The sequence below is a fragment of the Symsagittifera roscoffensis genome, chromosome 5, assembly GCF_963678635.1.
Source record: "Symsagittifera roscoffensis chromosome 5, txSymRosc1.1, whole genome shotgun sequence".
Classification (NCBI taxonomy): domain Eukaryota; kingdom Metazoa; phylum Xenacoelomorpha; order Acoela; family Convolutidae; genus Symsagittifera; species Symsagittifera roscoffensis.
Genome location: NC_087066.1, coordinates 22166818 through 22181171, shown reverse-complemented (window position 1 = coordinate 22181171; position 14354 = coordinate 22166818). Strand labels below are relative to the sequence as shown.

The 14354-nt window shown below is 36.8% G+C and overlaps 1 protein-coding gene across 1 annotated transcript in view; it reads right to left on the bottom strand.

The window, feature by feature from the left end:
* Window positions 1–9917, bottom strand: part of LOC134846403 (acetylcholine receptor subunit alpha-type acr-16-like) — a 53072-nt gene extending 43155 nt beyond the window's left edge. The window contains exon 1 of the mRNA XM_063863740.1: window positions 9696–9917. Coding sequence (XP_063719810.1) covers window positions 9696–9868 — 173 coding nt within the window. The 5' untranslated portion in view covers window positions 9869–9917. The remainder of the gene's footprint in view (window positions 1–9695) is intronic.
* Window positions 9918–14354: the final 4437 nt, after the last annotated feature.

The window sequence follows — 14354 nt, the reverse complement described above, 5'->3', positions numbered from 1 at the left end:
TAACATTGAGTTGCAAACATCTGCTTCGAGCTTAAATAGAAAATGCGTTTCAAAAATATATTTGAAAAAATACTAGCATCAGGTTTCTATTCGAAATGTCGCGTTATTGTTTCTGGAAAACCGTTAGGTTATATCAAAGAGTTAAATGAGAACCTTTCTTTGATTTCCCCCCTCTTTCTCTCTTTCTCTCTCTCTCTCTCTCTCTCTCTCTCTCTCTTCCTACTAGTATTGAATGATATTGATGGCATCAAGTAGGAAATTTATGTAACGACTCTTATTTGAGCAAAAACCAATTTGCAGCGCTGGAAAGTTTGCATTATTTTCAAACTATTTATTATTTTTTGCATAATCTCATTGCACATTTCAATGTTCTCAAAATTTCGTTTAATTCAATATCTTCAATGTGATGCCAAAAGTTTCTTCAAAAAAGTAGGATTTTGTTCATGGATATTAATTGAAATAAGATAATGAAAAACGATGAAAAAACTTGCCGAGTTTTTTCAGTTTGATGGTTTATGATGCATTCTGCTAACTTTCTTCAAAAGCTGGAATGCGTTTTAACAAGCTAAGATAAAAAAATTTTGTGATTGGTATCCAACACGAACGAGCCTACAAGAATTTCAGTTAAGGGAGCTGATTGACAGCTTTCAATTGTATTACTGGTTATCCACATACAGTTGCGGATTAAGTAGCTTTTTTTGGTTTCAACCGACCAATTGAACAAAATACTTCATCCGGTTTGTTCTTTTTGTTTTTTTTCCTGTCTAAAAAATTGTTTTACTGGTGTGGAACTTTGTCACCGAATTGATGAAACTGTTTAAAAGAAACTGTTTGAATCTGGAATTTTCGAAAAAAAAAATTTTATAGGCGATTTTTCAGTATTCAACTAAAAGTTATAAAAAAAGATATTTTTGCCGTTGAAACATCCTCAAGAACCTCACGAGGGGTTTAAGAATACTAAAACCGATTACTAAAATCCAATCAGCAATAAAAAACTGTATCATTGTTGCTCCCGTAGGTGTATGGCTATTTAAGCTGCTGAAATCATTGCAAACATCATATATGTCCGAACATCATAAATTAGTCACGATGCTTCATTAGATAGAAATTAGAGTCTAGATAATATGAATGCCATGAGAAAATGAAATTTAGAATTACTTCACTTGCAAACATTTTGTCACTTGCAAACATTTTTAAGTTACGAGAATTGAAGAAACGCAAATTAAAGCTTTATTTATTTTTTACTTAGGCGAAGCGCAAGTGGCGGTATGGATTGGCAAATAAACCATTACACTTTGAACTGAGGTACCCCAAGTTGTTCAAACACCGTTTACTCGGTTAAAAAAGAATTTGTACCCATTTTGATTCAGATAAAAATTTATCGAAAAAATATTAAAAGTTTAATGCCTATAACTATTCTGTTTTAAATTTAAATAGCAACTTCTTGCTCCTTTTGCTGTCCTTGCTCGGCTAAAAAATATCCCTTTTCTTCACTTCAGAACAAAAAGCGCTCTTCTAAGCTTACGAATGATAATAATTGAGATTGAATTGATACCAAAGAGAACACCCCATATGAAGAACTCACTTTTGTGCATATCAGTATCAGTAAAAACATCGACAAAAAAAGTTTTACCTCTCAAAAGCTATTATGCGTGTCGTGACGAATATATCTTCCAAAACAGTCATGAATTCTTGTGTAGTTACCCTGTGTAGTTGTAAATTAGGTCGTTTTTGTTGGATTTAGCGCTGTCCTCCAGCGCCGAGACACAAGAAAAGATAACTGCGTACTTTTGCGTCCGCTTCGTCCCATCTGAATGAGTTACACAGAACTCCTTTTTCACGCGCTTTGATCACGTGGTTTTCCCAGCCCACTCTTTTTTCTTTCGTACCTCTCAGTTTTTCTTTGGGTTTCCGTTTCACCGATTATTTCGACCTCGTATACTGGTTGAGATGGCTCTACTAATTGTGGTTTTGTTCGTCGAGATTTCGAATTTCGATGCCGTCTTTTGCGAATACTGCCATTTCCAGTATTGCCGCCCATTTTGTCCACTCTAATGGGGGTTCGGCCGATGCTCGTTCCCAGAATGGGTTTATGTTTAGCGGGTTCTTCGCAAATCCTTGTGGTTGCGCCATGTCATACCGCTAAGTCCTCAAGGTATGAAGTGCTAATTCCTAAATCCGTATGGATAGATAATATTGGGCGCGAGAGAGAAAAGTTAAAACAACTAGTTAATGTTAACATTAATTCTCATTCTGAACCGTAGTTCACTTTAACCGCCGTTCTCGTCCTCACTATCAAGGTCAATCGACCAGTACACATTAACGTTACATGATATCAAAACATAAATGATGTATAAATACATAATGAGCTTTATATGGAGTTTTATCTATCCATGCCGGATGACATTCCCCCTCCTCGGGAAAAATGATATAGTTTTAATTGAGTTTTTAGTCCCCGTGGGACTGTTTTGTTCTGGCTGTTCATTTTTCTCCTCTTGTTTCCGTGGTTTTGTTATCAATGTTGTCGTCCATTAATCCGTGATCTTTGTCATTATATGGCTATTTGTCTTCTTGTTCTTTCAATTCGATGTCCTTCGTGTTCACGAATAAGATGTCGTTGTTTTTCATTGTTACGTCTTCTGCTTCAGTTGGGGATGTTAAATCGATTACGTCGCTTGCGGTGGTCGGTTTGTGTTTCTGGCTAATAGCCTGTATAAATTGTACACAAGTCTGGTATTCGGGAGTTTTTCGGTAAACCCCATCTCCTGTATCAGAGATTTTAGGCTTGGGGAGTCTTGTTTTGATTTTTCTGGTGGTGAGTCGATTTCGAACTGCTTTTTCTCGGTTGCACTCGCGATTTGTATTGTGCTGATTGGGATGGGGTTACCGAGTACTGTTGCTAAGGTCGCCTGTCGGTTCCTAGTTGACTTTCTTGTTGCGGTTGCAGGTGGTGTGTTCTTTTGATTTTGTCGCTTTGGTGACGGGGAGATGGGCTCCTCCGACGTTGTCGACAAATCATCATCCTTCGCAGGGCTTTTGTTCGTTTCCTATTCAGTCTCCGTTTGGAGGTTCAACCCCAGTGGCCTTTGTAGCTTTCTTACTGGTTTTCTTCCAGTCCTCTTTCCTGTCGCTTTGTTCGCCTTTCTTTTTGTGCGGCTGCTTTGACTTGTGCTCAGTGCTGCCTTCTCCTGTCCTGTTAGCTTGATTGGAAGCCCCCTTCTAGTGTCCGATCGCTTAATCGAGAAGATCTGCATGGTCCGTATATTACAGGGTTAGGAACAAATGCTGTACCGCTATTTCTTAGTAACATCGGTTGTTTGCCAAAAGTTTATACCCAAGCAGTGTGTGGTGTGTTGGTTAGGATTTTTTTCATCAATGGTCTTATATTTTTGTTTAAACGTTTTTGGGTTCTTGACTTTTGCTGCTAACCGGATAGTTTTCAGTGCCACTTGTTCTATTCGTTTTTCAATATTTTTGTCTATTGTTCTTTGTACTCCCTTTTATCCTACGTTATGTTTGTTTTCAGCTAGTTCTATAGGTCTTGAATGTGCACCTGTTTCTGGCTGTGTTGGTGAATACGCGTTGGTTAGCGTCCTTGGTAGTGATTTATGTGTGACTTTAGGTGGTGACCCCTTCTTTTGTATCTGCACTTCGTCCTCCGACCATCGTTTGAGGTCATGCATAACATCCGCTGGTAGAGGTGGCTTCGTAAGATTCTTTCAATCTAAACATGCATGTTTTGCGCTCTCCCAATTTAGATTGTTTGGTGAGCTATTTGTGGCTATATTCGATAGTGGGGTATTTGGTTTTCTGCCCATATGCGCCTCAAAAGGTGAAAACTTTGTGACACCGTGTGGTGTGATTCTTAGTAATTTTATTATTTCTGCGACATCTGAAGCTAACTTATATGGTGTATTTGTCTGGTCTATTTTCATTACTGCCAACTTACGTTTAATCGTCTGAATCATTCTTTCAACGACCCCTATAGTCCTGTGATCATCTACTGGTGCGAATAGTAGTTTTATATTATTTGTCCGACAAAAAATTTGGAATTTTTCAGCTCTGAATGTTTGCGCTTGATCGCATCTTAATCTTCTTGGTACCCCGTTGTTAGAAATGTATCTTTGCACGAAATTGATTGCAATGTCTGCTGTTGTTTTTGATACAACTTTTGCTGTTGGTAACTTTGACCACTTATCTATTGCAACTAAAATAAATGCATCCCTATTTAATTCATCCGGAAGGGGATCCGCGAAATCTAATTGAACTTCCTCATTAGGTTGGACTACTGGTTCCATTTGGAATGAAATCTGCTTTCCTAAGGAATGAAATCTGCTTTCCTGAAATCTGCTTCTGCTTTCCTGAAATCTGCTTCAGGTTGGAATGAAATCTGCTTTCCTAAGGAATGAAATCTGCTTTCCTGAAATCTGCTTCAGGAAAGCAGGTTCCATTTGGAATGAAATATGCTTTCCTGAAATCTGCTTTCCTAAGATGGGTTTTAAATTTTTACCTTGCTCCGTGCAGTGTTTGCAGTTTGTACCATTTGCACAATGGATCGATGAATATGCGGGAACCAGACATGGTGGCTCAAGTCCAACATAGCTGCCGATCCCGGGTGTGTGAGGTGAAGAGTTTCGAGCACTGTCTGCCGCAATTGAGATAGAATGACGATTCTTACATCTATGAGTAAACAGTCCTCACGGACATGTAGCCTGTTCCGAATGTTAAACCAATACTGTCCGTAGGATGCTTTGAGAGCTTCCCAATCTCGCTTCTTTACGAAATTGATCAGTGGACGCTGCGGCGATGAAAGGAACCCCCAGAACTCGCTGGAGTTTTCGACGGAATAGCGGCGTGTCCTCTTCCGTTTCTGTGGCTTTCTCCACTGTTGCTACTACTTCATCCATTATTTCGTTGTGACTGGCCTCTAGCTGTGACGAGATTGTCATCGTCGAGGGCTCCACATTGTGTTGTTTCTTTTTGTAGACATTCGCAGGGGTCCACGCGGCTGACCCATATTTCTTTTTCTACTAGTGTAGTGTCATTCTCCGTGTTGTTGTCCGTTTTTATGGCTGTAGTCGACTTCGCTGTTCCGATTTCAGCTTCTGTGTTGATCGCTGTCTTAGTCGACCTGGCTGTTTCCGTTTTCGGTTTATCCGTTATTGGCTCTTTCTGTCTACCACATTGGTTTTTGATGTCGAGCTGCCTCCAAAAATGGTTTTTGGAAAGTTTGACTGTTTTGATCTTGTTTTCAGTTCCTTTGCGTCGGCTACTGCCACGGCTGACGTGGATGGTGTCGGTGACTTTGTGTTCTTCATTTGTTTTCCTTTGGTTGGTGGTCGCTTGTGCCACCTCGGGTCAGAGAGACTTTCTTCCCGGTCGGAGCGACATTTGCCAGTCAAGCGAAGTTTCTGTAAGACCGCGTGGTTTGTTTGTTTTTAATTCTGCTGGAATGAATCCGCCTGAGAAATCTTTCGTTCTTTTCTGCTCATCGTTTTAAAATTGATCGCGTTGATCGAAGTCTTGCCGCAGTTGAAAACTTTTGAATGCGAGGGAGTTGACTGTTTGTGAACAGTATTTGGGTTAGACTGATTTTTGCTTTTGGGCAACAATTGATCGCTGTCGGAATTTTTGGAAAGTTTAGTTGTTAATTGAGCGTTTGAACTAGCCTCTAATAACCCTTTATTTTTCACGCGCTTTTTGATCAGATCATATGGGGCTCTATTTTGATTGGCCTTATTATTTAGAATGACGTGCTCAATCGTTTCTAGGTTGTTTATGAATGTATTAATTTACGCTACTACAAATTCCTCATCGTACGCACTGGGGGGTAGTGGTAATCTAACCGGATTTTGTGACATATAGTCTATTAGTCCCATTTTACTCCCTGCGAGATTCTTAATATCAAAACGAAATTGTATTAATCTATCGATCCAGCGGGTTAGTCGGCTTTGAATTGTCTTTGATCGCTGATTAAAGCTTGATGGTCGGTGATGACAGTAAAGTGTTTGCCGTATAGGTAGTATTTGAAGTGTTCAGTTGCCCATACGACCGCTAATAATTCTAGTTCGTTGATTAAATATTTTTCCTCAAGGGAGTTTAAAAATCGTGACGCGTATGCTATGGCTACCCAGCCTGAGTGCTGTTCTAATGCCGCTCCTAGCTCTGTGTTAGATGCATCGCAGACAATGCGCGTGTCTAAATGTTGATCTAACATAGATCTTTCATCTAAAAGGGTTTATTTTGTTTTATTTTAGCTACCAGTTGTAAAATGTTTTTGAAAGCTAAGTTATGTTCAAGTAACCAGTTGAGGGGTCTGTTTTTTTCAGTGTTTTTAGTAGAGGCCGTAAAGCTGCCGCTGTTTGTGCTAGATTTGGTATGTATCTTGTAAGGTGGTGTATTGAGCCCATGAAACTTTTAATTTGTTTGAACGTTTTGGGAGGCAATATTTTTTCAATCGCTTCAGTTTTCTTTGTAAGTGGTTTGGTTCCTTCACTGTTGATGTTGAAACCTAACCACTCCACTTGCTTGCATACGAACTAACACTTGTCTAGGAAAATTGCGATATTTTCTTGTCGAGTTTCTTTAGCACCGTTTGGAGTTTTTGGCGGTGTGTCTCTATAGTTCAGATATGCGTAAGTATTATTACAGTTAGTAACTGTTAAATCCACTGCTTTCTGAAACTCTGCCGGCATATCCGTAAGTCCGTAAAATCCCGTCTGGAATTGGTATGTTCCTGTAGCATTACTGCCAATGAGGCTGAAGTTACATTGTTCTCGTGTTGCTTTATCCAACGGGATTTGTAAATGTGCGTATCGTAAATCGAGGGTAGAGAATAGTGTCTGGTTTGACTTGTCTGATTTCACCACCTGCGCGATATTGTCCAGAAGTAGGTCTATGTTGGGCATTTGGTATTTGTTTTTATGAATGTTTTTACTTATTGGAATCTAAAGCCAGTTTAGCAGTTTGATCCTTTTTGACTGTGATAACTATTGGGCTGATGAATTGCTTGTCTGAACACTTGTAGAATTTGATGACGTGATTTTGATCAATCAACTTGTTTAATTCTGCTTCGACCCTTTCTTGTAGATGCATTGGTATACGTCTACCCTTGTGCAGTATCGGTTCGAACTCTTTACTGAATTGTGTTCTCATTACGTGGTGTTTTGACTTTCCTATGCGTATGCATAGTTGTTGAAAACTATCCTTGACTCATTGTTTAATTTCGTGGTTTGACTCGTCGTTTCGTTGGATATTGAAAACCCTGTGTGTTTGTTTTTCCTGAATTAATCCAATGCCGATGCGTGGTAATAGGTTCCGTCCTATTATATTTGCCTTGTGATTATCCACTGTGATGAACGGAGCTGTTTGCATTTTCCATCCTCCCGACTCAATTGTAATTTTCAGTGTTTCTTTTGGTTCGCCGTTATAGCATGCTAAATTTCATGCAGTATCCTCCGGTTGGATATTTTTAAAAAACTGCCAATTGATCATTTTGTTGTATTCGTTGGGCGGTTCTTTCTTTCGCCCGAATCAGCAATAGCGAAGAGTTCTGTTGTGTTTGTTTTCAGTTTAACAATATGTCCATTTAGATCGTCTTCCGATCGTGTTTTTGTGTTTTTTATTTCGAATGATTCCGATATCGCCATTACGGAAATTTTGTCTATTTGAAAGTTCTCCCAACCATTGTTTGTGGTGAACTCAGCATATGCGGCAGGGTCAGTGTCCGTTTTCGTGCTCTCTATTTCTGTTTCCTCTTCTTGTTCATCAGTTGTGTTTCCTAAGTAATTTACGTTTGTAGAAGGGCAAACTTTTGCGAAGTGTCCGCGTTTTGCGCATTTCGACCAAATTTTGTCTTTGCTGGACATGATTGTAGATGGTTCGGACCATATTGATTCCCACACTTATAACATTGTCTTGAATTTGTGTTTCGTTGTTGTTGATGTTGTTGACCCCTTGTGTTTTGTGATCCACGTGGATACGGTCGGCCGCGAAAACCGCCCGACCTCGCTGATTGTTTTGATTGTACTGCTGATTTTGCCTGCCACGTGTATTTACGTAATGAACCGGCTCTTGTTTTGTAGTCACTGTTTGGATTTATTTTCATTGTATGACTGTGTTTTATTCCTTTTTCTCGTCGTATCGCGTACTCGTATGCCTCTTCTTCTGCAATTTTTTCATTGTCATGTGGGCGATAAACATATCCCTACCCACTCACTTTCTCGGTCGCCACAGTCAGCCCTTGAAGCTAGTTCCACTAAGTCAGCGTGAAATTGTTCTAGACTTTCTGCTTTCTTTTGTTTACGACAAATAAAGTTATACCTCTCAAAAGCTATTATGCGTGTCGAGACGAATAAATCTTCCAAAACAATCATGAATTCTTGTGTAGTTACCCTGTGTAGTTGTAAATTAGGTCGGTTTTATTGGATTTGGCGCTGTCCTTCAGCGTTGACACACAAGAAAAGATAACTGCGTACTTTGCGTCCACTTCATCCCATCTGAATGAGTTACACAGAACTCCTTTCTCACGCGCTTTGATCACGTGGTTTTCCCAGCCCACTCTTTTTTCTTTCGTACCTCTCAGTTTTTCTTTGGGTTTCCGTTTCACCGATTATTTCGACCTCGTATACTGGTTGAGATGGCTCTACTAATTGTGGTTTTGTTCGTCGAGATTTCGAATTTCGATGCCGTCTTTTGCGAATACTGCCATTTCCAGTTTTGCCGCCCATTTTGTCCACTCTAATGGGGGTTCGGCCGATGCTCGTTCCCAGTATGGGTTTATGTTTAGCGGGTTCTTCGAAAATCCTGTTCTTCCATTGTTCCACGAAAATTATAAATTGTCCAACATTTTTTCGAGATTTTTTTGAAAAACTTCCCCCTACACCCTAAGTAAAAAAGTGATAAGTTTTGCAAATAGCATTTTTACATAGACCAAATAGCATGCCTCAATTCATTTTGGAACGATTTCTAAAAAGGTTTAACCCTCACTTATGCGGTAATAGCTCGAAATATATAGCTCGTTGATTGTCCTAAATTGGTAAAATTGGCAATCTTTAAGCCCTCATCACAGGTAAAATGCTTTTTTAACTTCGAGCTCAAAACAAAATTAGACTTTGAAATAAATTTTAAAATTTCTCAAAAATTGCTAGTTAACACTTCGAAATTTGTCTGGAGAAAAAAATATAAAACCCGAAAACAAATATTCCGTCTCTTTCTTCGACAGCCGTAACAATAATTAGAAAAAAGTTAGATAACAAATTAGATTTGTTTTATTTTAACTTTCAGTTTAAACATCACCGCTGGTGGGATGCTAACAGAGCAATTTTTAGGGCTATTTTCTCGTCAAATGGGGCCCCAAAACGACTCTTATGATAAAAAGAAAAAGTTTTTCACCTTTTTACAAAAACTTCAGGTAGAGGAATTATCTTTGCTTTTTGAGTATCCCCTCCAATTTATTCAGTTAGTGTACCAACTTCATCAGTTTTTGTTTTACTTAAAACATTATTGGAGAAAAAATATATATTTTTTTGTATTTTTTTAAATTAAATTGCAATGATGAGCAAAAAAATTTCAGAGTTTATAAGGTTTCAACTGATGATAAAAAAGAGATGGTGATAAGATGGTGATGACATGGTCAACTGGAATAAAAAGGACAAAAGAAAACACGGTCAACTGAAGCAAAAATGTATACTTACTATTTGTTGTTGGCGTTATTGAGGTTTTTTTGGTTCAAACTTCTGTCCAAATCCAGATTTGAAACCAGATCTGCGTTTTTGTTTCCAGAACTTCCGGAGGTCAGGTCGCCAGAATTAATCATATGAAGGAGGACCAGAAAACAGTTCAGACTGTTCCTACGGCACCATTTCATTGCTTGGTGATTTTCGTAAAGCTTGTATTTCTACAAATGTTGGATATAATTTAGTAATCGATTGTTTTAGATTGTCTTTGAGTTCGTATGGCAATGATAAGAATGAAATATTGATGCGTAATGGCGTTAAGTTGCGCCTCCAGTAGAAAGACAACTTACGGCATAACAAGGTTAAAAGTAAGAAATAGGAACAGAAAAAGACGAGGAACGTAACTGAGCTCTTCTTTTTTAATTTTCAAAACGAGCGGAATTTTTACTCGTCTGCTTGATCCGACCTGAAGGTAAATATTTCAAAATAAGCCCGTGAATATCATAAAAGTCCCCCTCTTTAATCCATTCATAGTTTTTTCTCAATTTTTTGCTTACTGTTTTGGATATGAAATTGAGAATATCGTGAATATTTTATTATGCTAAGTGGTTTAGATAGACAACTACGCTACGGGCGCAGTTTGAAAGTTTAATTTCATTGGCGTTATCTTAATTTTCTTATACAAATTTACCTGTTTGCTGTTTTGTCGGGGCAAGAATGGCCTTTATGAATAAAACAACCAGTTTGTTTGATTGATTGACTAGATTATCTAGGCTGTGCAGAAAAGCTAACCAAATCTGCTCGCCAGTTTCCTTGACCCGGACAATTTGTCTGGTCATCAGATGTGTTCATTATAATTTTAGGTAAAACTACTAATAGATTGGTCTGAGCTGCTTTTTCCAAATTGGACTGCGACTATAAACACCATGAAATACATTTTGCAAACATCTTATCGGAAGGCGTGAAAACTTGGAGAAGAAACGCAGCGCCTATTTGGTCGACTGATTAGACTTGTCTAGCTATTTGAAATCTTGTCTATCAAAATACATGAACTCAATTATCTCAAACACTAGAAATCATAAGATTAAACGAGTTAGATTTTTAAAAAAATATATTCATTTCGAGGCCAAACTGTGCAGAGGATAAGAGCACAATTTGGTGTTTGTAGGTCTGTGGAGTCCCAAGACAAGTCTTTATATATTTTAAAATGTTGTCGGAACGTTCAACGAAAAGACTTAAGTGGTGCGACTTAAGAAAATACTGACGGCGCGACTTAAGAAAAGACTGAAGCGGCACGACTTAAGAAAAAACTTAAGCGGCGCAACTTAAGCAAAGACTTAAGCCGTGCGACTTAAGAAAAGACTTAAGCGGCGCGAATTAAGAAAAGACTGAAGCGGCGCGACTTAAGATAAGACTCAAACGGCGCCACTTAAGAAAAGACTTAAGCGCGCGACTTAAGAAAAGACTGACGGCGCGACTTAAGAAAAGACTGACGGCGCGACTTAAGAAAAGACTGACGCCGTGAATTAAGAAAAGACTGACGGCGTGACTTAAGAAAAGACTGACAGCGCGACTTAAGAAAAGACTGACCGAGCGACTTAAAAGAAGGTTGATGTCGCGACTTAAGAAAAGACTTGACCGAGCGACTTAAAAGAAGATTGATGTCGCGACTTAAGAAAAGACTCAACCCGGGAAACGAAAGAAGACAAGATTCGCATTGGAGTTCCCTGAATAAAAAATGAATATAATTGAGTTTCCTTGTCAGTGTCCACAAAAGTGAAAAAAATATTCTAGTCAATTAAACATGGATTATAAAATTACAATTTTTCTAAGCAACAAAATCCATTTTTATCCATTATAATTAATTTTTAATATTTTTTGTTAACTTTTGCTTCTGCATAAAAATAGTCCTATCCTTATCGATTGAAATTCATTTTTATTTCTCAGGTCATTATACAATGCTGATTTAAATTAACCGGACAAAACTGAGCTTAAGTGAAAAGTTATGAAGACAAAACTTGCTTAAAATTTTAGCAGAATTAATATGGCGTAATTTTTGTTGCAAAATTCGGGCCCCAAATTTTATTCCAAAAACTGGTCATTTTGGTTTTTCCTGGTTAATCAAAATTTACGCCAAAAAACCCAGTCGATCACAGACAAAATTTTATCAAAGTGAGCCCCTCACATAGCGCAACAAACTTTAAGGAGGGTTTAATCTCCAAAAAAAACTTGTAAACTGTTTAAAAACTGTTTTTAAATAACAAATTGGTTTTTATATAATAGAAGCGACCTTTGTGGTCTATCAAACAAAAAAAATTAACTTATACAATGTTTTGGAGAATACACCTTTCTTAAAGTTTGCTGGGCTACGTGAGCGGCTCACTTTGATATAATTATGTCTGTGATCGACTGGGTTTTTTTTGGCGTAATTTTCAATTAACCATAAAAACCAAAATGACCCGTTTTTGGAATAAAATTTTGGGCCCGAATTTTGCAACACAAATTACGCCATATTAATTCTGCTAAAATTTTAAGCAAGTTCTGTCGTCTTAAGTTTTCACCTAAACTCAACCCAATTTGAGAAAAAGCCATTTTTAAATTTCAAGCTTAGCTCGGTTTGTCCGGTTAATTTAAATCAGCACTGTATTCATGTTGCGCAGCTTCGTAAATATTTCTTGATAATTTTTAGTTTTTGTGAGCTTGCGAAAACATTTGTGAAAAAAGTAGATAATTTTTTGATACGAGTAACAATTAGATAAATGAGACTTTAGCAGCCGGTTACCATCGAATAGTTGAAATAATCAAGTGCCCGACAAAATAATGGGTCATGTCATGAGCAGGGGCGGATCTAGGATTTTCTCGAGGGGGCGGATTTTCAAAAAAATTTTGAAAACTTTGTCGACCATTTTTTTCAGGTCGATCAAATTGAAATTTCCGAGCTCTTCCAAAGCACTAAAAACACCCTGTGGAAATAAAAATGGATATCTCAAAACAGTACAAATGGGGAACCCTTTGGGTCGGCAGGTGGTCGAGTCCCTCATACATGAGTCCTATTATTTTCTGGAACGTGTTTATCATTATCAATGCACTTTTTCTTATGCATTTTTCAAGACGAATCAAAACAAGGAAAATAAAAAATATCCATTTTAAGGTGATTTTCTAGTGGTTATAAAATCCCTTATAAGGGATTTCAGTTATAATGTAAGCAATTAAATTTTCGAGAAAAAAATGGATTTAAGTCCATATTTAATCCAATTTTGTTGTCGGAGAGTAGCATGAAAATCGATTTTATTGATAATATACCAGACCATGAATCCATTATAATCGCTAATGGCTTGCAATTCATTATTTTGCAATCCATTCGCTTGCAATTCACAAAATACACGGTTTGGCCTTGTAATGCTATTAAAAATATTGCTCTTTAGTCGCTTACCAAACCTTCAACTTTTCAGAGACAGACGACAAGCTAAAAATTTTTTGACAAAGCTAATGATTCAAAATTCTACACAAATAAAATTTCAGCAAACAACTCATAGCCATTGTAAAAAAACGCAAAAAAAATATGTATGTATTTTTTCATTTAGATACTTTGTCTATTTTTTCAGTGTTTTCAAAGTTAATTATTTAAATTGAGGTTTCAGGTGCCTTTTGTCAAGCGATATTTTTATTCATTTTTGTTGTCGTTTGAAACAAAAAAAACTGAAGAGTATTCCGAAATAAATACAAGCAGACTAGCCGTTTGATTTTGTTCTTTTTTTCATAAAATTAGTTTTACTGATATTAAACTAATTTTTTCGGCATATCTTTTTTTAATGAATTTAACACTTAGATACTTTTCAAAGTTGCTCGAATTAAAATTTAAAGGGTTTTTATGTGAACTATCATTCAACAAAATCTGATAAAAAACTTTTGAATTCTGATTTTGCATCATCTACTTTATGATTTAATAAGTATTTGTGACAAGATTAGAAAGCAAGCAATATCATATTTTTGAAAAAAGTAACCAACTGCACTTTGTTTAAAATTCTTAACAAAATGTTAGTACAGGAGTGCAAAATCATTTATGGAAACTGTTTGCTATAAAAAACGCAAAAGCTAGCAGTTATCAAAAAAGTTAGCAGTTAACGATTTCAAACTTGTTTCATTGGTGTTCGAAAAATCGTAAATTAAATTCATTGCCTGCTTTCGAAACAGGATGACTGTTTGCAAACTATTATTCAAACCAACTGTTTGAATATGTTTAACATCAAAACTTATACTACCCGCATCCAGTTTCAAGCGTTAAAAATCGATTATATTACGATTTTAGTACCAGTCTTACTAAAATTGAAAAACAATCGGTTTAATCAATTAATAATTGATTATGATCCCTCTTTTTAAAATCAAATTATGGTTAATTATAATAAATTATAATCGAATATAATCGATTATTTAAACGTCTAGTTTTCTATACAAATATAATGGACTATTTAATTGTCTAGTTTTCGATACAATTTTAATCGATTGTAATTGATTATAATCCATTATTTTTATTCAAACTTCTAGTTCATTAGTTTTGCACAAAAATCTTTTATAATCGATTATAATTGATTATAATCCCTTTTGTTTGTCCATTTTGTTTTCGAAGTTGCATGTAAATTGCTTATAATTTATGCTTTTTGTAGATGTTGGTTTCTA